Here is a 25,233-nt window from a genome sequence, read left to right as displayed (position 1 = left end):
AGCCCTACATGTGCCAGGGATTGTCGTCATTTCTCGTTTTTGCGGGGTCAGGTTCCCAATGCAGATAAAGTGGGGAATTCAGAATTCAGGGCAGGATCGTTTCAGCCTTTTGGAGTACAATGTAGATTAGTTAAAAGGATTAATCATTTAACAGCATTCTGTTTCTCTTGCTGAACTATCAGGGTAGGTACAATGAAGGACTGCCAAAATTGCAGGAGTGTTCCTTTAAAACTGAGTGTTCCTTTAAAAAAAACAACCTGATCCTAAACCTGGTTGGAAGTGGTATTTCCCTGAGTCCTCCTGTGCTGTTTTGTTGTCACTCCTCTGACTGTTGCTGTTGCAGAAGCAGGAGTGTGTGCTGAGGTGGCATTGTGCTGTCGTAATGGCAAAAAGAATGGGTGTGATTGGGCCAAAGGTAAACTTTTTAAAAGACTCAGCACCTTCAGTGGGAAAAAGGCCAGCCCACGTAGCATGAAACACAATGAAATTTAAACATGTTTAACACTGGTTGAGAGAGCCTCTTGTGGCGCAGAGTGGTAAGGCAGCCGTCTGACAGCTTTGCCCATAAGGCTGGGAGTTCAATCCCAGCAGCCGGCTCAAGGTTGACTCAGCCTTCCATCCTTCCGAGGTCGGTAAAATGAGTACCCAGCTTGCTGGGGGGTAAACGGTAATGACTGGGGAAGGCACTGGCAAACCACCCCGTATTGAGTCTGCCAAGAAAACGCTAGAGGGCGTCACCCCAAGGGTCAGACATGACTCGGTGCTTGCACAGGGGATACCTTTACCTTTACCTAACACTGGTTGGTGATGTTCAACAGCTTGTATCCTGCCTAGAATATTTTCAAGTTCAGAATGAAGGGCTGTGTGTTTTCCCAGTTCACCTCTCCCACAGGAGACCTCTCTGGTGACTTCCAAGCTATTCCTGGGGGTCATCCATCCTTCCGAAGGAGTCATGTTTTGGGGGGTGTTCAGGGCTGCCATGGGAGGAGGGAACTGGTAAAAATCTCCCCCCTTCCTTTATGCACCCAAATTCTATATGTAATCCAAGCCTGTATATTTAAAGAGCAACACAGAACTATTTTGCTATGTCAAAACTCAACTGTCTACTTTAAGGGAGGAATTATGCCATAGCAGTGAAACAAAGGCTTTCATTAATTTTTCATGGGCACATTAACACTCAAGTAAATGTTACTTAAACATTTATTTTCCTCCGAAGTCCACAGCAATCATATAACTTCAAAAAATTCCTTCCCCCGGGATTAGTCCTCCTGACTGTCCCACAAATCAAAGAAGCACACGAGAAAAGGGCCTTTTTGGTGACATCCCCATGATTATGAAACAACCTCCCCACATAGGTACACTTGGTTTGTTCAGTTTTAATCTTCAGGAAAGCAGCTGAAAACAGTCAATCTACTTTGTTTTGTTCTAATGTTAGCATTTGTGTGGCCAAAGTAAGCACAAGATAGTTTTATTTAGGACTGCATTTGAGTAATTTTTTTTTAAATTGGCATTCCTAAGTGGAGATTTTAAATTGTGGTCTTTTAGGTATTTTTTGTAACAATAATTTTATTTATTGAGTTCTGCAATAAATGATTAATAAAAGGTGTGTGTAAATAGTATCTCACATTACTCCCTTGGAACATTCTTTGGGGCACAGTGTCCTTGCTTGCAACAGGTTCCCTATGGTACAATATATGTGTTCGTCAAGAAGTAAGTTCTACTGAATTCATCACTGTTGCTGTCATTCAAGGATTGTTGCTGTTGTTAGGTGCGAAGGTGTTCTGGAATTCTGGCCCTGCTGGTGGAGCTCCTGATGGCCCCTGGGTTTTGGCTACTGTGTGACAGTGTTGGGCTAGATGGGCCATTGGCCTGATCCAATATGGCTTCTGTTATGTGTTTATGAAGGGAAGAAAAGGCTCAGGGTGAAGGAGACTGTTGTTATTATTGTTGTTAGGTACGAAGTCGTGTCTGACCCATCGCGACCCCATGGACAATGATCCTCCAGGCCTTCCTGTCCTCTCCCATTCCCCGGAGTCCATTTAAGTTTGCACCTACTGCTTCAGTGACTCCATCCAGCCACCTCATTCTCTGTCATCCCCGTCTTCTTTTGCCCTCAATCGCTCCCAGCATTAGGCTCTTCTCCAGGGAGTCCTTCCTTCTCATCATTCAAGGATATATACAGCCAAACCTCCTTTTCCATGACTGAAGGCATGGGGTTAATCTCTTAACAAAAATGAACACACTGTTGCTGGGTGCAAGCAAGAATTACCCAGCAACTTACAACACACAATGGGAATCCTTCTCTTGCCTCCCGCAATGACAGAGGTGACTGTATGTCTGTGGCCAGGAGGGTTTTTCACAGCCCACATTCTGTTGCCCGCCACTGAGGATTACCGCATGATGCTGTCTGTGTTTAAAGGCAGATGCTATTCTGCCCTTTGTTTGACCCAAAGAAGTCACAGTTCTTCAACAACTATGGCAAAAGGCATTTGATTATGTGAAATCCAACATTAGCTGGGAAAGCAACTCTTATGTGCTAGCTGCACGGGGGTAGTCAACCTGTGGTCCTCCAGATGTTCATGGACTACAGTTCCCATGAGCCCCTGTCAGCGTTAGCTGAATTGTAGTCCATGAACATCTGGAGGACCACAGGTTGACTACCCCTGTGCTAGCATAAAGAAAAAGGGTACTTGGGGAAAAAACAGTTCAAATTTAGGCTCTTGTCCATAAGCACAGAGAAATTCCAGGAGCTTGCTGATGAACCCCTGAAGCTTCTGAACACAAGCTTCCAATGCCTCCTGCACACAAATAACCTGGGTTGTGTAGAATAACCAAAATCCTGATATGTTCTGTGAGTTTTCTAATGGTCCAAACTAGGTGACTTTCTAGCTACCAGGGGAAACAATCATATGACCTAAAGTGCAGGGCTGAAGGGGAGACTGGAGATTTTTTTCGCAAGGCTATCTGGTACTGATAGTGCTGCCAATTTGGGCTGGAGGCAGCCTATAAAAAGCACTTTCACTTCTGTACCAGATATGCTGAATTGGGAAAATCTACTACCCAAATGCAGTAGTAGATTGTGTGGCTGTGTGCCATTTTTGTTTTATTCTCCAAAATTCCTATCCCACCTTCCTGTCCTCACAAGTGCCACGAAGCCGGCTAACGAATCAAAACGTACATAATAAAAACAAAATTTTAGACCCATTAAAACCAATCCCGCCGAGACACTATCATTAAAGCAATTAAAAATACGTAGAGACACAAAAACAACTATTAAAACAATTAAGTAAATGTGTTTCAGACTGAGTTGTCGGAGTCGACAATTACGTGCACAGACTCTACAAACACAACTTTTTAAAAATACGGCAACTACTCAGTGGAGACCTTCTGAAACCGCTGATGAAGTGGAGACACCTAAATAGCTTGGTGATAATTAATCAACAGACAACAATGAATGCTAAACTTAAAACTGACTTACTGAAGCCCTTGTCTCAACTGCAACATTTAAGTTATCCTGGAATAGTTTTCGAAGCTTTCTTACTACTGTTTACACAGCAAAGGATTCTACAAAATCTGGTCATAATGGAAAAAAAAAGCTGCCAAATACCTTAGCAGGTATGAAAATTGCCTACTTCAGACAACATTTCCAAATCTGTTTTTATACTGAAAACATCCCTGAGAAAAATCACCTCTTACTGTTTCCTCAACTTTGAACGCCCAATCCAGTTAAACTTCAAACCCAGGAAATTAACAACCATTTCTACACTGGTCATCCATTTGTGGGAGGAGGAGGGGGGGGGATGTTTGGCAAACATATTAAAACTCAGGTACTGACTTTCGAGAGGTTGACACCAATTTTTATTATCACTGTCTTTTCATCTTGCATTGTCATGAACACAGCCAGGGGACCAACGTTTCACAGGAGTGGCACCGCCTGGTACTAGCGCCGTCACCCCCTTGCCTTCCACACAGCCCTCTTCTTCCCCATCCCGCCCGATCGCCTCCTTTCCCGGGAGGGAATCTTCCGTTCCTCCCAAATCGTCCACCTCCAGCTCCAGCTCCGCCGCCTTGTGCAAAAGCCCTCGCTCCATCACGGGGGCCCTTCAAGGAGCAGCACCCCCTCCGCCCCCACCCCCACCGGCATGGGCGGCCAAGCCTAAAAGTCCCTAAACTTCGGGGGCGGCCTGCGGTGCAATCAGCCGATGGCTGAGAGGTCCGGGTCCTCCTTTTTCCGAGGGAGCCCGCTCCAGGACTCCCGGCCCACCTTCTTCCTTCCTTCCTTCCTTCCAGCCGCAGGAGAAGCCATTTGCCCCGTCCTCTGGGGAAGGCGCGGCTGCCGGCTGCCGGCTGCGGCCTCTCTGCTCGCGGGGCTGCCCTTGGCCGGAGCCCGCCGCCCTTGACCCTCGCGCGGCGGCCTCTGCCTGCCTCTGCCTGCCTCTGCCTCGGCCTGTGCCCGCTGCTCCAAGATGGTCGGGAGGTTGTCGTTCGGGCGCTCTGGTGTCATGTCCTCGCAGTGCCGGTAGTGGTGCTGTGGGAGGCGGCGAGGAGGCTCGCGGCGCGCTCTCTCTTCTGGAGCGGCCCCGGCAGCGCTGCCTTCTCCGCCGGCGAAGAGATCCAGGGATTCCCCGCCGTAGCCCCCGGCCGGCCCTCGCCCCCGAAAGACGACTGCGACTAGCCAACGCGCGCCCGCTGCTCTCCCGGCGAGGGCTCCGGCGGAGTGGCTCTCCTCCTTCCTTCCCTCCTTCCCTCCTTCCTTGCGTGCGAGCCGAGGGGCCAGCCCAGCCCAGCCCAGCCGCGGCGCCGCAGCACTGAGGCCGCTCCGAGCCCCTTCCCCGGCCCGTCTGCTGGGGGAGGGAACTCCGCTCTGTCCGCCCAGCAGACGGAGAGGGGGGAGAGGCGAGCGCGGAGAGAGAGAAAAAAAAGCCGACGGAAAGGTAAGCCAGGCCCGGCCTAAAGCCCCGCGCTCGCGTAGTCGCCCGGGCGGCGCAGAGCGGGCAGGGCGGGCGGCCGCGCGCGCTACGCCAGGCCGGGGATTCGGGAGGGCGGCCTAGGCCTCGAGGGCTCCCGGGGCCCGCCGCGGCTCGGGAGGCCGCCGGGGCCGGGGCGGCGAGGGGGGCAGGGCCGGCGGGGTCGCGGCCGCCCGGGGCCGGCGGGAGGAGGAGGAGGCCTTGGCCGAGCAGGGCCTACCCGCCGCCCGCCCCCGAGGGCTCCTGCTGCGGCCTCGGCTGGCCCCGAGCCCGGCCCCCCAGCGGAGCGAGGCCAAGACTCCGGCCTCGGGGGTCGGGGGCGCCTGGAGCCGGCCTGGAAAGTTTGGTGTCGGCCTCCCTCTCCCCCCCCCTCGTGGAGCGTCGCCTGCAGGCTCCCCGCGGCCGCGTTCGCACGGGATCCGGCGCGGGACGCGTGTCGGAAGAGGGCCCTCGCCCCCCCCCCCCCCCGCAGAGTGAAGGCGCGCTCGCGAGGGTCGTGGGAAGTGTCCCGTGGGGGCTCGCGAGGGGCGGGTGGGCAGAGCCCCCCTTGGCCCGCCGGGGAGGACTGGGCCGCGCTTGACCCCCGCCTTGGCCGGGAGGGGGAGGGGGAGGGGGGGCTGGCAGGAGGCGCCCTCCCTCCCTCGCCGGGTGGGGGGCTGTCGGTGGGCTCCTGCAGCAGAGCAGCACAGCCGCCCATGCCCTGAGGACGCCCAGGTGGGCCGGGAGGCTGAGGGCCGCTCCCCCGCCCCGGCTTTGGCTCCGGGGGGCTGTGCTGGGCCTGCTTCCTTCTGCAGGTGGGCCCAGGCCGGAGCCCCGGGACTCGGCTGCCTGTCCGCAGCCCCAGGAACGAGCCGGAGCCCAGGAGCCCCTGCAAGCCTCGCAAATTTTGTGGCAGGGGAGGAGCTTTCGGGAGCCACTGCGCCTTCTTCAGACGCTGCCCCCAGTTCTGCTCGCGGGGTTCACCGGTGGAGGCTGCATGTGGGCATGATGGGGCATTGGGAGTCGGGTTGTGTCTCCCTAGAGGTCAGCACAAAGCTGGTGTTCCCGAACAATGAAGACCTGGCAGCCTGCAGAGAGTCTGGATGCCCATCGCGTGGTCATTTAATCCACTTTACAGGTGAACTTTTTGCCAGGACCCCGAGGACAAGTTTCTAGGCCTCATCACGTACTGCCCCTGAAATGCTTCTCGTTTTCAAAAGGTGTTTCTTACGCGGTTCAGGAGGCTGCAGTCTAAAGACCTGAATGCATCCATGGCATAAGGGCAGACTAAGGTTTGAATTCCCACTTTGCCGTAGAGGTTCACCGGGTGAACCTCGGCCTGCCACAATCTCACCGCCTACCCTACCTCACAAGGCTGCTATGGTGAGGATAAGGTAGAGGCAGGGAGAATGATGTAAAAAGCTGCTTTGGCTCTTGTTCAGGGAGAAAAGTGGAATATAAATGTAAAGAGCATAACAATAAAATAATTCCAAACCCACCTGAGCGTACAGTTCACCATGAAAAGGAAGCTAAAAGCCCACATTGAATGTGGCTGCCCAGAGTAGAGCTGCTTAGACCCCAGCCTTACGTTCCCTTGCACGGCTGACATTCCTTCCACGGGGCGAAATCAAATTAATTGGGAGCATGTTCAAAAAGATTAATGGGACAAATCTGTAGACAAATTGGGCCTCAATCACAGAAACTGGAGTCTGATCTTCGACTGAGATGTGAGTTGTTTTCAAATGCGCGTGTTCAGAGCACTCTGATGTGGGCTTTCTCTGAGGAGTACAGTTCTAGACTGCATCTCTGGTCAATCTTAACATTTCAAGGGTGTTGTGATGCTGGGAGGGGGACAAGAAATCTGTCAGACTTTACAAAGGCAGGGGTTAGAAGACACCATTTAGCTTTGTTAGGCCAGGGATTCCCAGCAAGGGGTCTGGGGAACCCTGGGGTCACATCAGGCCTTTCCCAGAAGTTCAGGGGGCCGCTGACATCACTAGAAGTCACTGGAGCCCTCTTCCCCAGTTGCTCTACAGGTCTAGTCTCTTCCTCCAATATGGAAACATAAATATTCGATCAGTCGACTGGCTGGATACCACGGCTCTGAAGGGGCATGTCTCCACTTCTGGGGTTCCATGAAGGCTGAAAAAATATGTCAGGGGTTTCTCCATGGTCAAGAGGTTGAAAAAGGCCGAAAAGGGCTGGAGTGGGCACAGGGTGACTTATTGGGACAAGCCAATCCTGTACAAAAGAAACAGGCTTCGCTTGAACCAAAAGGGAACCAGGTTGCTGGGGGTTATTTTCAAAAAAAGTGGCCGAGGAGCTTCTAAACCAGGGAGAATGAGTTGGGGAGTCTCTGATCTGGGGCAAATTAGTCCAAAGAGTAGTACGGATAGCAGCATAATAGAATTTGGGAATAAGGGCGGGATGGTGACTGAGGGCCATGTATGGTCACTAAGGGGCTGAGGGAGACAAGGGTTGCTGAAGAGGGAAACAATACAAGTGTCTGTATGCAAGTGCCAGGAGTCTTTGAGCCAAGCTCGGGGGGGGGGGGGGGTTGGGGTGCTTGGCACTCAGTGGCAATTTAGATATAATAATCAGTATCTTGGAAACAGAATGGAACGGGGGAGATCTGTGAGATACAGTTGTTCCTGGGTGCAAGCTCTCTTGGCAGGGAGGGATTGGAGGGGGTGTTGTATTGTATGTAATCAGATAAGTTAGAAAACTTTGGGGGAATTGACTCCCCAGCAGAAGCAATATGGGTGGAGATAACATGCTCAAGACATGCTGTAAAAATGAGATCCATAGACGTCATAAATGACCGTGCCCTGGGACGCTTGGTCCAGTAGCCAGCCAGAAGGGTAGTGGGCTTGGACTTAGTTCTGAGTGAGTCTCAGGATCTGGTGAGAGACGTAGAGTTTGTTGCCCCACCTGGGAACCCTGCCCACAATGCGATTAAGTTCCTCTTTCAGGTCAACGGAAAGTTATTCCTAAAGTCTCAAACTGTAACATTTGATTACAGAAGAGAGGACTTTACAAAAATGAGAGGAATATTTAAAAGGAAGCTGAAAGGGAAACACAAGAGAGTCAAATCCCTAGCCCAAAGGATGCTTGGAAACTATTTAAAATCCCACTCGGTGCAGCCCAGATAGACTGCATTTCACAGATTAGGAAAGTCATCACCAATTGGAAAAGAAGGTCTGCATGGTTGACAATGCAAGTGGGGGAAGGTATCAAAAGTAAAGATGATTCTTTTAAAAAGTCAAAGTTATCTGTCTGAAATAATTGAGCAGGATAGAGCACAGACTCTGGTAAAAGAAATTTAAATCAGTAACTAGGAAGATGAATAATTGGTTTTTATACTTTTTTTTCACTACTCAAAAGAACCTCAAAGCGGCTTACAATTGCTTTCCCTTTCCTCTCCCCACAACAGACACTCTGTGAGGTAGGTGGGGCTGAGAGCTCTAATGGAACTGCTCTGTGAGACAGCCCTAAGAGAACTCTGATTGGTTCAAGGTCACCCAGCTGGCTTCATGTGGAGGAGTGGGGAACCCTACCCGGCTCTCCAGTTTACAGCACTAGGCATGCAAAAAGAGATTTTAAGGAATGGTTTGCTAAAAGCATCAAGACAAACAGTGCATATTGGGAGGAGAGAAGCATTTGGGCCTTTGGGTGACAAAGGAATAGAGGGACTGCTAGAGGAAAATGGGGAGATGGCAGAGGAATTCAGTGAATTGTTTGCCTCTGTGTTCGTCGTGGAAAGTATAGGGCAGGGGTTTGGCCACCCCTGGTAGAGAGCTTGCACTCATGCCACAGCTGCTGTTTTCAGGAGGAGTGTCTGAAGAACTGAGCCAAATTGAAGTGACCAAAGATGAAGTTCTAGACCCACTGGGAAAATTAACAACCCATAAGTTTCCAGGTCCTGATGGCATACGCCCCAGAGGTCTTAGGAAACTGAAATGTGAGATGGTTGATCTCCTAACCTGTATATGTAACCAATCACCAGGTACTGGAGAATAGCAAATGTTACATTGATTTTTAAAAAGAAATCAAGAGAACCAGGAAATTAGAGGTCAGCCAGCCTAATACCTGTCCCAGGCAAATTAATAGAAAACTGTGATCAAAGATGGTTGGTGTAGTGGTTGGTGTAGTAGTTAGGAGTGTCTGATGAGCTAATCTGATTAGCTGGGTTTGATTCCGTGCTTCCCCTGGGTGATCTTGGGCTAGTCAAAGCACTGGTAAAGCTGTTCTGACTGAGCAGTAATCTCAGGGTTCTCTCAGCCTCCCCTCCCTTACAGGGTGTCTGTTGTGGGGAGAGGAAGAGAAGGCGACTGGAAGCAGCTTTGAGACTCCTTCGGGTAGAGAAAGCGGCATCTAAGAACCAACACTTCTTCTATTATGTACATGGCTTGTGCCTCACCAGTCTTTTGGAGTTCCTTGAGAAAGCGAATCCAGCATGTAGACACATGTGACCTGTATAGACATTATATACTTGGACTTTTAAAAGGCTTTTGACAAGGTTCCTTCGCCTTCTCCTGAATAAACTTCACAGTCATGGGGTAAGAGGACAGATTCTCTTATGGATTAAAAGTTGGTTAAATGACAGGAAACAGTGTTAGAATCTGTGAATAGTTCTCACAGTGGAGGGAAATAAACAGGGGTCTCCCACAAGGATCCGTATTGCGTGCTTCGGTGTGGTACAGCCGCCTTGGGCTTCGGTAATCGTCGAGGTGGCCGTGTCGCGCCAAACTGCACATCCCTAATTGAGGTCAGTACTGCTTAATTTAGAGCCTCTTGTGGCACAGAGTGGTAAGGCAGCAGACATGCAGTCTGAAAGCTCTGCCCATGAGGCTGGGAGTTCAATCCCAGCAGCCGGCTCAAGGTTGACTCAGCCTTCCATCCTTCCGAGGTCGGTAAAATGAGTCTCCAGCTTGCTGGGGGGTAAACGGTAATGACTGGGGAAGGCACTGGCAAACCACCCCATATTGAGTCTGCCATGAAAACGCTAGAGGGCGTCACCCCAAGGGTCAGACATGACCCGGTACTTGCACAGGGGATACCTTTACCTTTACCTTACTGCTTAATTTACTCATAAATAATCTGGAACAAGTGGTGAGTAGAGTAACGGCAAAGTTTGAAGAAGACACAAAACTATTCAGGCCAAGGACAACCAAGACTGATTGCAAGGGACTTCAAGAGGATCTCCCCAACTGGGTGAGTTGGCAACAAGGTGGCCAATGAAATTCAGTGTTGGGGTCAGTGTAAGCCTGTCAAGTAAATTCCCCACTTCAAATTGCTGAGACTGAGAGGAGAAACGATCTTTGGGGGTCCGAGTGGATCGCTTAGTTAAAGTGTCAACTGGAAGGGCTGCTGCAGTGAACAAGGCAAACTGTGTGCTGGGGGTTATCAAAAAAGGGATTGTAAATACAGCAGTCAGTGTTGCAGTGCTCCTGCATAGATCTGTGGTGTGGGAATACTGAGTACAGTTCTGGTAACGGTATCTTCAAAAGCTGGAAGAACTGCAGAGGAGGGCAACCAAGACGATGAGGGGGTTGGAGCCATTTCCCTAGGAGGAACATCTGAAGAATCTGGGAGTGTTCAGTTTAGAAAAGGAATTACTAAATAGAGGTTTATAAAATTAAGCATGGTGTGGAGAGTTGATGAAGAGAAATTTTTCTCCCTCTCTCAAAAAAGTAGAAGAGTATCCAGTGAAACTGATGAGTAGTTGATTCAGGGCAGGCAGAAGGAAATATCTCTTTACCCTTCCTTATACAGAGTGAGTAAAATGTGCAGTTTGCTGCCAGAGGATGTAGTGATGGCCATAGGAATAAACAGCTTTAAAAGGGGATTGGACAGATTTGTGAAGGATGGCTCTATCAGTGGTTTCTAGCCAGGGTGATTGAGGGGAATCTCTAGAAAGAGGCACTAAAGTCCCATAACCAGGAGGCAACAAGAGAGGAAAGCCGCAGTCTCTCTGCCCTGTTGTTGGCTGTCCAGAGGAACTGGTGGTCCACTGTGTGAACGGGATGCTAGATGGACCACTGGCCTGATCCACCATTGTTCTTCACACGTTCTTATGCCTGAATCACAGTTCAGCCATCCTGAACTTACATTGTGTTGGAATTGCATTAAAGTATATCGGTGTACTTTATTGTACGTGATTAACAGCGTCATCCTAAGCAGAGTTACACTAAGCCTTAGAAGGGGGTACCTCTGCTTAGGATGGCCGTGCACAATTGAAACTGAACTATACTGTCTCAAAGCTATATGGGGGAGAAATCCAAGAATCACATTGATGTCTTTCAGCATTGTCCTTCATTGTTTAAGCATGAGTGTTTCAGGATAGGTTATCTGACTTGGGTAACATCGTGCATGTCTGTCTTCCATAAGCCAAGAACTATATTTTTATTAACTTTCCTGTGTAACTGTCTTATATATATCCCAGCATATAACAACCGATGCTTGATTTAGAGCAGGGGTAGTCAAACTGCGGCCCTCCAGATATGTTACAATATCCTTATACATATATCCTTATGTTACAAGGATATAAAAATTGCTTACTCTCAGACTGACAATGTGCACTGAAGACTTTTAATTAACTGATAGTTCTGCTATTTTTCTTGGGTTCACATTTTTCTAACAGATCCAGCCTTTGAAATGGGATGTTTGCGACGATATAAAAATTAATCTAGCCATAGAGCAAAACAATCATTGCGTCGGCCATCTGCTGCTGTTTTGGAAAATTCAGTCAACCCCTTATTGGGTAAATACTTTGCTAAACTGCCGATTTAGGTCAATTGTCAGGTCAGTCCAATGGCTTTGGTCGAGCAAATGGGCAGATCCGGTCCAGCCAAATCAGGAGAATTTCAGGGTGTAAACTTCTCAGAGTCAAACTCCCTTCTTGAGATACAGGCTGGAATGGATCCCATTCAGAAGCTGGGAGGGAGTTTTGACTCTTGGAAGCTTCTCTCCACCTCAGATCTTGTTGGTCTCTGAGGGCTACTCTCCTCTTGACACAGGGATCCAGTGCAGAACCTTTTGGTTCATCAGAGCAGCAACAAGAATTGGGGTATTGTGCCTGTGGGGCAAAATGCTCCCAACGCACCCCTCGATGCAACCTTGTATTGCACAACTTGGAGGTGGGCAGAAAGAGCATGCAGTGGGAACAGGATATCAAGAACGGTCTCAGTCAGCCCGTAGAAACTGGAATGTTGCACAGGAGTCGGGATGCGAACACAAAACAGAACTCTGCATTCAAAAACTTGAGTGTCTTAAGCAGGGGTAGTCAAACTGCAGCCCTCCAGATGTCCATGGACTACAATTCCCAGGAGCCCCCTGCCAGCATTTGGTCTCAACTAGTTTGTGACACAAGCTGCAGTGGGCCTTAAGTGCCGTAAGTAGACTCTTGGATCAGGAAGATTTGCCCTGATAAGCAAGCAGTCCCATAGGGTGCACCTTACCTGACTCACTGGCCCGTGGGGAGGGGAGAACTTTACCACGTGTCGGAGTCTGATGGCGCCCCGTAGGTTGTGCATGTGCAGCAGTAAGTTATGTCTGTGCACATGGTTACCAATGTGGGTATGTATACAAGTGCTGTCAAGTTTCCACTGACTTTCAGAGAACTCTGCAAGGGGCCTCCAAGGCAAGTGAGTCTTTCCTCTGCAGAGTCTTCCTTGGTGGCCTCCTTTCTCCGCAGGGTCTTTCTTGGTGGTCTCCCATCCAGCTACGTATCCTGTTCAGCTTCTGAGATCTCACTAGATCAGACTATACCAGGCTGCCTTTGCTCCTTCTCCCCTGAAGCAGGGGAATCTGTAATGTAAATATTACTCTGGAGGTGTTTGTTCCGCAAAGTGCTATCAAGGTTGGAATACCCTAAAGCAGGGGTAGTCAAACTGCGGCCCTCCAGATGTCCATGGACTACAATTCCCAGGAGCCCCTGCCAGCGAATGCTGGGAGGGGCTCCTGGGAATTGTAGTCCATGGACATCTGGAGGGCCTCAATTTGACTACCCCTGCCCTAAAGTAAGGAGTATCATCATCCTTGGTGAGGGAAAGGAACGATCCTGTCTCAAATAACAGGTATCTGACACAATCATCAATGAGGGAGCACACCTTGTTTTAGTTGAGTGTTTTGCTTCTGCCAGCCTCCCCTTTCTGCAAACTCTAAAACTACATTAGTTTTAGAAAGACAGAATGGGGGCAGTTTTGTCACTTCCAGCTTCTGGAGATTTTTTTTTTTTTTAATGGCTTGAAGTGTTCAAATATAGCCTTGCAGATGATAATGAGTAAAATGCTACTGGGATTAAATTAACATCTTTCTGATATGTGGGAGTTGGTACTGAACGCAAGATGATATGAATCACTTTCATTCTAATTCTAGATCCATAATATGGAAATAACTCCTGTTAATTCGAGTGAAGCTTAACGTTCACACTAGGGCTGTGCTCCTACTGGATGCAGCTGAGCTTCCTTCCTTGTCAGTGTGCAGGTGGGTTCGCTCAAATAAATGAATAGCTGTTGCCAATATGAAATGTGCAGCAGCTGTGGAACTTTTGTCAGTATTGATTTTGGATTGAGAAGCCGATCCCTGGCAGGGGGAGACACCATGATCAAGACGGTGGCTTTCCCAGGGTGAGGCTCATCCATTGCATTCCGGGGGTGCTGGTCCCTGCAATTTCCCCAAACGCGGGAAACTTGACTGCATAATTTGTGGTGGTGGGGGACTGCGTGCACGCTTTCCCCTACAAATAATTTAAAAAGAGAAGCAAAAAGGGTATGGAAGACCAGGCGTCAGACTCATCCACCTTTTCTACTGGTGAAGAGGGGGGGGTCTTATTTGACCATCCCAAAAGGCCGTGCTGGTAATCATGGGACCTACATGGACAAAAGTCCTGTGGCACAAGGGCTGCATTTATGGTGGGGAGTTGGGGAAGAGTAAGCAAAGAAACCCTTCTAACCCTATGGCTTCAGTTCAGAACCTGCTTACCTCTAAGTGAGGCTCATTGAATTCATTCAGTGGCACCAGATTTTGAGATGGAAAGGCCAGGATCTCTGTTCAAGGGTCCAGGTGGGGTCCCCGTGATAGTAGGCTGTAGTTTTACTACTGGCGTTCACATTTGAAGCACATACCCAGGACAGACAGTATATGTGGCTTCTTAAAACTACTAAGCCCAGAGTCTTAACATTACCCTACCCACAGCACTGAGTTCAGTGGAATTTATTTCTGCGTAGAGATCAGGTTGTAAAACAAAATATATTGGGGCTTAAGCCGGGTCTCCGTTCATTAGAGGCTGTTCAACCATGCGGATTGCTCCAAGAAGCCATTGCTTCCAAGATCAGTCTTAGAGGGTGTTTGAGTGCATCTCTTTGAAGGAAGCAGGCTGGTTTTCTCTTTGCACCGCCTCTGAAGTGCTTCTGTATTACTTCGCTGTATAGAGAATGGCTGCTAGAAAAAACCCCGTGCCACAGGAAGATCCAAATATTCATGCATAAAGTTGGATCTGTCCATTTTAGGGTCAGTAGGGTCAGTTTCTAGTAGGAGCTGGTGTGTGTAGTCGTGGGGTGTAGTTGCTAATGTTCCAGCATCTGTTCAAAACTAAGTGACAGCATTAATCTGCACGACTGGTTTTGGAGTTGCCTTTGTCTTCACATGGGATCAAAAATGAGGTTAAATAACTGTTTAGCAGTCTGAGTTGTCACTCAGTTACACCAGCCTTTTTCTACCTTTTGACCATGGAGGAACCCCTGAAATATTTTTCAGGCTTCGAGGAACTCCAGAAGTGGTGAGATGCCCCTCAAGAGAAATAAGATGCGGGAGCCAGTCAATCAATCAATCAATCAATCAATCAATCAATCAATCAATCAATCAATCAACCATTTCCCTTATGGAGAATGAGACTAGGCCTGTAGAGCAGGGGTAGTCAAACTGTGGCCTTCCAGATGTCTATGGACTACAATTCCCATGAGCCCCTGCCAGCTTTGCTGGCAGGGGCTCATGGGAATTGTAGTCCACGGACATCTGGAGGGCCGCAGTTTGACTACCCCTGCGTGAGCTCCAGTGACACCTAGTGATGTCTGTGGCCATCCAGACATCTAGGGAAAATTGCATAACCTTTGGGGAGCTCTCACATAACCCCAGGGTTTCCCGGAATCCAGGTTGGGAATCTTCGATTTACATAGCCACTTTTGCAGGATTATATTTTTAAAACTTTGCCAGGTCTCTTCTGTGGTGTGTGTGTGTGTGTGTATGGGGGGGGGGGAGAACAACTTTGCATTTGTTCAGCTCTTCTTCAAGGACTGGAATCATTTCTTCGTGCCTTCAAAAGCAAGAGACAGTGCTGCGCATCTGTGTTTTGTATGCACACACAAACAGTTCCCATCATTCTAGTGTGACTAAGAAGAAACAGCTTGTTCATTTTTTGGGCCATTCCTTAGAATTGATCCAGCCACTCCAAAGCAAGCCATGGTGTTTTTGGTATTATCCTCTCGGATCAGTTGTAAATCGTATATGTGGGCCTCAAGTCACTGGAAAGTCATTGCAATAGTTAGTCATTTTCATATATTAAAAATGCAGTAAATGGGCAGGCCTCCCTTGAAGTTATTTGCTTGCATCTGCTATGGAACTATGACCCACTGAAGGGAGCAAAATGTTTAATTCTGTGCAGCATTGCAAGAGAGGGAGAGAGTGAAAGCCAACAGAAATTGAGATAAGCCTTGAGTCAAGGACTAAAAATGTCCCATGTGACCTTCAAAGCCTAGAACAATGCAGAGCATCTGCATACATGCAAATCGATCCTTAACGGTCCTAACCCTTCATGAACAGTCTAGTTAAAGAAAGTTTGTGTTTCAAATTAAAAACCAAACTAAGAAATGGAATGAGGTCTGTAAGCAAGCAGGCCTAAAGTAGATTCCAAGTGGCCGGCGTCAACAGAAGAAGGGAAGGGAAGCGAATCTTAGCCCCCCACTTCAATCAGGTCCTGCTGCACTGTTATAACTGATATAGCTGCCACCCCACCACCACCACCACCACCACCACCAGGAGATCACAATACCCTTCCCTCCCTTTGGAGTGCAGCTGCAGGTAGTGGGGGAAGAGCAACACTATCCGGCACTCCCCCAGGAAAACAAGTCTCAATTGGAAGGAGGGAGGGGCTATAGCTCAGTGGTAGAACTTTCGCTTGGCATGCAGAAGGTCCCAGGTTCAATCCCTGGCCTCTTCCTATAAAAGGACTGGGCAGGAGGTGATATGAAAGTCCTCTGCTTGAGTCCCGGGAGAGCTGCTGCTGGTCTGAGTAGACAAGACCGCCCTTGATGGACCAATGGTCTGATTCAGTCTACGGCAGCTTTTTATGTTCATTGGAGAGGGCGCAGATGCTGGAAGGGAAGGGGGAAGGGGATGTTTTTGTATTCATTACTCCCTTTTCTGTTCCTGGAGGCTACATTCAGTTGGAAGGAAGCAGGAAACAGTACCCACTTTTGAAATCCAGTCCAGACTTCCCTTACTCATTCATTCATTCATTCATTCATTCATTCATTCATTCATTCATTCATTCATTCATTCATTCATTCAATATCCTGTTTTTCCCCCTCCCCAGTGGGGATTCAAAGCTGCTTCTCTCCTCATTCTCCCCTTTTCTATTTCATCCTTACACCCACAGTCCTGTGAGGCTGGTCAGCCAGTGTGCTGCTGCGGTAGAGGAGGCATCTGAGCCTGGTCCAGCCTTTCTCAATTTTTTACTGTTGAGAAACACTTGAAACTTTCTTCAGGAGACCCCAGAAATGGCACGATCATACAGACTATGGCCTATTATGCAAGGCCACTGAAACGCGGTATGGAGAACGCGGAGGAGGAAGAAGTGAAGCAAACCGCTTATGCACGGGACGGAACGCAACGGTGGCAAAACCCAGAGAATCCGATTATGCATGCGGCTACTCTGGAGCCGCTTCTGGTTGCGCCCTGGTCCCGGGAAGCTCCACTTTCTTCCGCATCTCGCTAACGCGGCTTTTTCGGTGGCATACGTTGACTCTGCGCCCAGTTGCTGCCTGCAGCGTGCATAATTGGTGATTTTAGCCACCGCAATTCCACCCCGAATGCGGACCTTCCACTCCGTGCATAATGGGCCTTTGATTGGAAAGTAGAGCTCTATATGCGCACCTGGGGCCCCTCCCTCCAGGCCCATCATTGACCATTTTGGGAAGAGGGGGCAGGTTGACATAATCATATAAAAATATATTAAGAATTAATTCTCACTCATTCAGGAAACCCTTCCAGGGCCATCAAGAGACCCCAGGATTTCACAAAACCCTGGTTGAGAAAGCCTGGCCTATAGTCTGACGTATTCACCCCCATACCACACAGTCTTGGCCCTGGCTTGGCCCATTTCCATTGCATGCTCTTCCCTCTTGTTCTTGCCCCTCTCCCACCAGTCCCTTTTCTGGAAAGGCCCTTTGCTGGTATTTCATGATGGTTTGTGATTCACGTTGGGCATCCAAATCATGGCTAATACATTGACATCTAGCTGTCACCATCAAAGAGAAGAGAATCCCAAGATATAGTATATTTTAAGAATCCACATGTGTTTGTTGAGTTAAAGGACCCGTAACCTAACTCCCATTTGCTGGTGGGTTTTTCAGGTTCTACACCCTTTAAGAAAAGGCTGATAAGAATTATTTGTTGATGGCAGGCAAAGTGGGGGCAGCCTCTGCAAACTCATAGTGCTGCTTGTGTGGGTTTCACAGTGTACATCTCCAACTCGTCTGGACAAATTTATCTTTTTGTGGGTAAATTATGCACAGGCAGATCAAGATTCTTTTTTAGGTGTGGTGATATGGCAGGCTGAAGTGTGCGTTTTCAAGCTACATCTGCTAAAAAGAGAGAGAGGGAGAGAACATATTAAAATACTTCAGTGATATCACAGGAGTCAACAGTTTAAGAAGGGGGTTAGATGGATTCATGAAGGAGAAGTCTGTCAGTGGCTACTCGGCATGGTGGCCCAGGGGAATCTTCCTGTTCCGGGGCACTAAATCTCTGCATCCCAGAGCCACGAGGCAACATCAGGGGAAGACCTTGGCCTCCATGCCCCATTGTTGGCCATACTGAGAAACTGGTTGGCCACTTTGTGAGGCAGGATGCTGGACTAGGTGGGCCAGGCTTTCTCAGTCAGGGTTTCATAAAACTCTGGGGTTACTTGATGGTCCTTGAAGGGGGAGCTCACCACCTTCCACAGCTGAACTATTGACTGTGAAATTATTTTTCCTGATATCTAGCTGGTACTGTGGTTGTTGTTGTTGTTAGGTGCAAAGTCGTGTCCGACCCATCGCGACACCATGGACAATGATCCTCCAGGCCTTCCTGTCCTCCACCATTCCCCGGAGTCCATTTAAGTTTGCCCCGACTGCTTCAGTGACTCCATCCAGCCACCTCGTTCTCTGTCGTCCCCTTCTTCTTTTGCCCTCAATCGCTCCCAGCATTAGGCCTTTCTCCAGGGAGTCCTTCCTTCTCATGAGGTGTGGTACATGTAGTTTAAAGCCATCACTGTGGGTCCTGTGCTCTGTTGCCAGCAGGAACCACTCCCTGCCCTCCTCTAAGTGACAACCTTTCAGATACTTAAAGATGGCAATCATGTCCCCACTCAACCTCCTCTTCTTCAGGCAGTCCAAAACGAGTCCTGTTCCTAGACTTCAATTGGAAGGATAATCTCATTCCATGGTGTAATAGTTCGCTTGTTGGACTAGGATCTCGGAGACCTGGGATCAAGTCCCCATTCTGCCATTGAAGCTTGGTGGGTGACCATAGGCCAGTCACACACTGGCAGAGCCTAGCCCACCTCACAGGGTTATTGTCAGGAGAAAGCAGAGAAAGGAAGGACAAATATAAACCACTTTAGGTCCCCATGGGGGAGAGAATGGGAGCATGGATGAAGTCAGCAAAAAGAAATGGTCCTGCACTTCATATCTATAACGACAACAACAATAGACTCTTCTTATCCCCCACCCTTCCTGGCTGGCTCAGGGTGGGTAAGAACAGAATTAATGCAAATAACATCACTTTTAATATCTAAACTGAATTATACTAATTAAAATAGGGCACAGTTTCGTTGGGTGGTTGGTAGTTTTTGGACGGTGTATTTTTTGTGTTGTAGGCAGGGAGGCTAAACCACAAAAAGGCTGCCACCAAAGGCGGAGCCAATGGCAAAATGGCTGCTGTAAGAGGCGGAGCTGGCCACAAATCTCATGTATCCCTCTGATAGTAACACTTCCATATTGAACGCAAAAGCTCTGTTTGACTAGATGCCTTCTTAAAAGAAGGTATTGTTTAAAATATTTTCTTGCATACTGGCAACTAACCTTCGGTCATGCAGGGGAGATCCCTGTGCTATGGAGGCAGCTGCTACCTAAGCAGCATCTTCAAAAATTGGCACAGCGATTCAGATCTCCCATGGCCGATCAGCAGCCCTATAGGCAAACCCCCCACCTGCCCTCTTTCTAAAAGCACTTGGTGAGCACCAGGAAGCTTGTCAGAGGCCAACCTGGGCGAGCCCTGTTTTAGAGAATCCTCCCTGGGCTTTCTGTTGGGGGGGCCAAACTGCGGCTCTCCAGACGTCCATGGACTACAATTCCCATGAGCTCCTGCTAGCACATGCTGGCAGCCACAGTTTGGCCACCCCTTCCCTCAGTGTTGTCTCCCACCTGACACCCACTTCTTGTTCCATTTTCGACTCCCACATGGTCGCTGTCTACCCAAAGATAAGGGGATGGTTTTTGACATCTGGTAAACAGGGTCAATCATGCCAGCCTTCAGGTTGGGTGCTGAGAACCGTCCATCTGGCCAGGGTCATAGATGGATGGATATTGCCATGCTCCTAGTCACAAAATGCAAGTAGCTTTCCAAGCAGCCCTAAATCATGTTCTGTCTTTTTACTAGAGTCACATGAGTCCCCGTGTTGATGTGAAGCGATAGAACAAAGTTGGAGCCCGGTGGCACCTTGAAGACCAACAAAGTTCATTCTAGGTAGAAGCTTTTGTGGGCATGCGCACTTCTTCAGAATTTTTGATGCCCACAGAAGCTTCTACCCAGAATGGACTTTGTTGGACTTCAAGGTGCCAGCGGGCTCCAACTTTGTTCTATCCTTCTGCCGACAACTTGGTTTTCCCGTGTGGTCATGAGAGTGGAGGCAGCGGGCACCCGTGATGGGCCTTTATTGTGGGAAATCCATATTCCTGCTGCAGCTCCATAAGCTCTGTTGGAAGTACGTGGATGGGTCAGGCAATAAAAGACCAGAAATATGCTGAAGAGGGCTTGGGGGCTGCGGCTAGTGCCAATCCCTGCTGGTTGGGGCCAGCTGTTGGGAGCCTGCAACCCCAGGACTGCAGCAATAGGCTACCGATCTGCTACTCTGGGGCTCAATTGAAGGTGTTGGTTTTGTCCTTTAAAGACCTACCTGGCTTGGGGCCAGGTTGTCCCATGGGTTCCGTCCCAGGGGGAGGCCCTCCCAACTGTCCCGTCATCCCAAGAAGGGGTCATGACTCCGGAAGCTCTGTCCCCTGTTGCCCCCTGCCTTATCGCAGAAAGTGGGGGCACTCAAAGCAGGACCCCTGAAGATGGCTGGAATGGCCGGGCGGGTGCATGAGGGATTAGGCAGTCTTTCAGGTACATTGATCCCAAACCATGGAGGCCTTGGAAGGTCAAGAAGACCAGCCCCTTGAATTGCGCCCACGGCTGATTGTAGTCCATCAATAATGAACTCAATCAGTTTAGGCAGCCTCAGGGAAAGCGACAGAAATAGAATATGTCGTTTTGACAGCAGCAAAATGCAGAGGTCCCCGAATTGCCAAAGGAAGCGCTTAAATTCCTTAAAACCCCACTTTGATTCCATCCTCCTTTTGTTGGCAGGGCTCCCCTGCCGTGGGGTGACCAGCAGGCCCGGAGCAGGTGACATGTTTGCGGAGTGCTAAATGGCTGCCTGTCCCACAGCAGCCAGATGTGTGGGAACTCAGTCAGGAAATGAAAAAGAGCCCCTTTCTTTAATGAATTACTATAAAGCAGGTTTGTGGGTTCCAAATATTTCTGCTCTGTGTTTGCTGCTTCAGCCTCATAAGGACATAAGAAGAGGGAGCCAGTGGGTGCAGTGGTTAAGACCGGCGGCCTCTAAACTGGAGAGCTGGGTTTGATTCCCCACTTCTCCAGGTGGGTGACCTTGGGCCAGTCACAGTCCTGTTAGAGCTGTTCTCACAGAGCACTGCTCTCAGACCTCCAGCACAGGGTGTCTGTTGTGGGGAGAGGAAGGGAAGGCAATTGTAAGCTGCTTTGAAACTCCTTTGGGTAGTGAAAAGCAGAGTATAAAACCAACTCTTTTTCTTCAAAAGACCTGCTGGATTAGAGCAGTGGTCCATCTAATCCAGCATCCTGTCGCTCAATGGGCATAGAGGCCGAGGCTGCCTCCTAGGGAAACCAGGTCCTGGGGATCCTCCGGAATTAGAGCTCATCTTCACATTCCAGGAGTAATTTCCCTTGGAGAGAGGGATGCTTCATAGGGTGGACTCGATGGCATTGTAGCCCACTGAAGTCCCCGCCCCCCCCCCCCAACTCCATCCCCATATCTCTTGGAGCAGCCCTAATCTCTCTGCGCCCCCCCCCCCCATTCCTTGCTGCTGGCCAGTAGGTACCTTCTCCTACTGCTGCCTCCTGGATTCACAGGATTAGTTCCTCTGAATGTGGAGGTTCCCTTTAGTCGCCATGCCCAGCAGCCGTGGAGAGAGGAGTCTCCGTCAAGCAATGACAAGTGGATGCAAAACGGGATGCAGAGCACATTCCTTGAATAGTTACTGTCTCTGCTAGCAGGTCTGGGTTTTTATTTGGTAGTCATTGAACATTAAAAGATTCCTTGGAGTATTTGCGGCACAGCACTGGTGTTTGTTTGGTTAAAGGCTCAGTTTTGTCTCTGCAAACTATCTGAGCTCTCAGAGTTATGTCTGTGTGATGCAGCTGCTGATATCGATATGGCAAATGACAACGGAATAGGGTTGTCTATATTTAATTCATCGCTTAAAAGACATGTGGGGAACTCAGCAGGGAAACATTCAACTATTGGCGGTGCAGAAACAATTTAGAGTAGAGAAGCAGCCCTTCCACATGCTCCCCCCGGCCTGGTACTTGTCCATACCTCTTACTCCTGAATGAGATGTTTTGTGTGTCCGGGTGGGTCATTGGTGGTCGGGGCTTGGGTTTGGCGGCACACATTTAGATGTGTGAGGTCTTAGACATCCTTAGAAGGCTTTTAGCTAAATCCTCACCGTTTCTGAAGGAACCCTGATTTGATACACGAAAGACATAATGCCGGCAGATCTCAGGGCAGCAACATTTCTGGAGCAGAGAACATCCTCTTCCCCGATCTTGGCCTGTGGAATTCACTAGTGTGTCTCTGAATGACTGTTGTCCTCCGATATAATCTTCAGCAAGCTACTCTGAGCGCAGAGTTTTAGGCTAGCGTTCCAGTTAATAATAGAACTTAACGCGACGGAATTCATTCAGGTTTCCTCCATTAGGTAATATGTTATTTTCTCTCTTGTACACCATCATTAACAGGACTTCTGTGTGTTTGTTTGTGTGTGTGTGTGTGTGTGTGGTGTGTGTGGGGGGGTTGCCTTAGACAATCTGCTTCATCTCAGCTCATCATCATTCCAGGAAAGTGGTGTCCCTGGGGCTCTCCCTGCTAACAATGACATGGTACAGAATAATCAGGTAATTGGTTCCCTCCAAATGGATAAGGACAGAAACTTCCTTCTTCTCCCCCCACCCACTTTGAAAAGCTGTCTTAATTTCTTTTTTCAGCTGATGTTCACAAGGAAAAGAGTCACGTGATGTATGAAGGCAAACACATACACTTTTCTGAGGTTGACAATAAGCCGTTGTGCTCGTACAGTCCCAAACTGTGCAAGCAGAGGCGACTCAACGGCTATGCCTTCTGTATCCGGCACGTTCTGGAAGACAAGACTGCCCCCTTCAAGCAATGTGAATATGTGGCCAAGTACAACAGCCAACGTTGCACCAACCCCATCCCGAAATCCGAGGACCGTAGGTGAGCAATGTGTGTGTATGTGGGGAGAATACATGCATGGTACTCAAATGGTGGGTGCTGTCAGCCCTCTGCCAAGTCCCCAGTAAGCAAGAAGCTGACAAGAAATTTCTTAAGAGAAATGGCGGACAGAAGCAAGGGTTCTCCTTGCTAAAACTAATCCGCAAGCTTACAAGCATACTTTTATGCTTCCCCTGCGACCCTTTGCACGTCACGCAGTGCACCAGGCCCTGCAATTTCCCAAGCTAACTTCTCCACAAAAAAGCGCACATAGCATCCTAGACAGTACAGGCATGCCTAAAAGAATACATCATCCGAGCAAAGTCAGAATAATAAACCGTTCTCAGGAGATATATGGAGAAAGAGGTCTCCTAATCTAAAGTGAACTACACAGTGAAAGCAAGGGGAAAAACAGGTCAAAGAAACATTACATGGCAAGATCATGAGGCCAGTGAATATGTGAACAGGGTCTTGACAGGTGCAAGCGTGCAAGCGTTCCCACAAGAGTAAATCTCAGATGCTGGTTCCAAGGGAATATTTTATTATTATTATTATTATTATTATTATTATTATTATTATTATTATTATTATTATTATTATTATTATTAGCCCACCACTCCCCTAAGGCTCGTGGCGGGTAACAGCATATAACCCCCCGATAAAACCCCCTAATACATAAAAACCATGCTAATACATAAACACATCAACCAACCCAACACGGCGACATTACCAAGGAGGAGACCAGGGATAGCCTGAAAGGGCTGCAGAAGAGGGGGACCCGATCACATCAGTGGCGCCGGCCTCAGCCATAAGCCTGGTGGAAGAGCTCTATTTTGTAGGCCCTGTGGTAAATCCCGCAGGGCCCGCAGCTCTTCCAGGAGCTCATTCCACCAGGTAGGGGCCAAGGCTGAAAAGGCCCTGGCCCTGATTGAGGCCAGACGCACCTCCCAGGGGCCGGGAACCACCAACAAGTTAGTCCCCGCGGGGCATAGAGTGTCAGGTGGTCCCTCAAGTATGTGGATCCCAGACTGCAGAGGGCCTAAAAGGTTAAAACCAAAACCTTGAACCTGATCCAGCTAGCAACTGGTAACCAATGCAGCAGCCTCAGCACCGGCTGTATGTGGGTCCTCCAAGATGTTTCTGTGAGGACCCTAGCAGCTGCATTTTGCACCAGCTGCAATTTCTGGATCAGGCGCAGGGGTAGGCCCACGTAGAGAGAGTTACAGAAATCTAGTCTGGAGGTGACCGTCGCATGGATCACTGTGATCAGGAGACAGGTAGGGCACTAGTAGCCAGGCCTGGCGAAGATAGAAGAATGCATGGCCCGCTACCTTCTTGAGGTTAGACATTTTAGCCCTTGCAGACCCAGTCCAAGCAAGACCTTCAGAGAAGAAGAGGGAAGACAAAAGATTATTTAACCAGAGGATGATTTTGTTGTCCCCTTATCCAAAGATGGTGGTGGAAAGATGGTGGTTCTCAAGTTGCAGCCGATTTATGGCGACCCTGTTGGGTTTTGAAGGCGGGAGAGAAGCAGTGGTTTGCTATTGCCTTCCCTCTGTGTCACAGGCCTGGACTTCCTTGGTGGTCTCCCATCCGAGAACTAACCAGGGACCACTCTGCTTAGCTTCTGAGAGTTGACAAGGCTGGGCTAGCCTGGTCCATCCAGAGCAAGGCAACCAAAGATAACAGGAAAAACAGTCACTTTCAGTTCCTAAGCAGCAAGACACACATGGCTGCTCTTGGCAGTTCAATAATAAAGCACAGTAGCAGTTGACTTGTGGCTATCTAAACCAGGGGTAGTCAAACTGCGGCCATCCAGGTGTCCATGGACTGCAATTCCCATGAGCCCCTGCCAGTGTTTGCAGTTTGATTACCCCCGATCTAAACAATGAGCTTCCAAGTAACTTCCAACCACAGATTCTTAATGCCCTGTTTGAATTAATCTATCCCCCAGTGTGGTGTAGTGGTCAAGAATGGTTCTCCTCTCTTCCTATACATGCAGCCAGCTGGGTGACCTTGGGCCAGTCACAGTTCTCTCAAAACCTTCTCACCCCCACCTCCCTCACAAGGCGACTGTTCTGGGGAGAGGAAGAGAAGGCAACTGGAAGCCACTTTAAGACTCCTTTGGGGAGTGAAAAGCAGGGCATAAAAGCCAACTCTTTTTCATAATATGAGCCCCCAAAGGGCTTTTCCAGCCTGTTCATTGGTTAGTGG

The 25,233-nt window shown here is 49.0% G+C and overlaps 1 protein-coding gene and 1 non-coding gene across 3 annotated transcripts in view; both read left to right on the top strand.

Annotated features, from left to right (window-relative positions):
- The first annotated feature begins 4,779 nt into the window (after positions 1–4,779).
- INO80D (INO80 complex subunit D) overlaps positions 4,780–25,233 on the top strand; it is a 63,265-nt gene continuing 42,811 nt past the window's right edge. Inside the window, exons 1-2 of one of the 2 annotated variants that reach the window (XM_077319238.1) lie at positions 4,780–4,934; positions 22,776–23,022. In XM_077319238.1, coding sequence (XP_077175353.1) covers positions 22,805–23,022 — 218 coding nt within the window. In that variant the 5' untranslated portion in view covers positions 4,780–4,934; positions 22,776–22,804. Of the gene's footprint in view, positions 4,935–5,633; positions 6,085–22,775; positions 23,023–25,233 lie in introns of those variants that run through there. The other variant, XM_077319237.1, reaches the window with a different exon arrangement.
- On the top strand, positions 13,529–13,689 carry LOC143831016 (U1 spliceosomal RNA). The gene has a single exon (XR_013228665.1). It is a non-coding gene; the product is annotated as a U1 spliceosomal RNA (small nuclear RNA).

This window comes from Paroedura picta, chromosome 2, assembly GCF_049243985.1.
Source record: "Paroedura picta isolate Pp20150507F chromosome 2, Ppicta_v3.0, whole genome shotgun sequence".
NCBI classification, from domain to species: Eukaryota; Metazoa; Chordata; class Lepidosauria; order Squamata; family Gekkonidae; genus Paroedura; species Paroedura picta.
The sequence above is the reverse complement of the archived record's forward strand: the minus strand, read 5'-3'. Positions and strand labels throughout refer to the sequence as shown.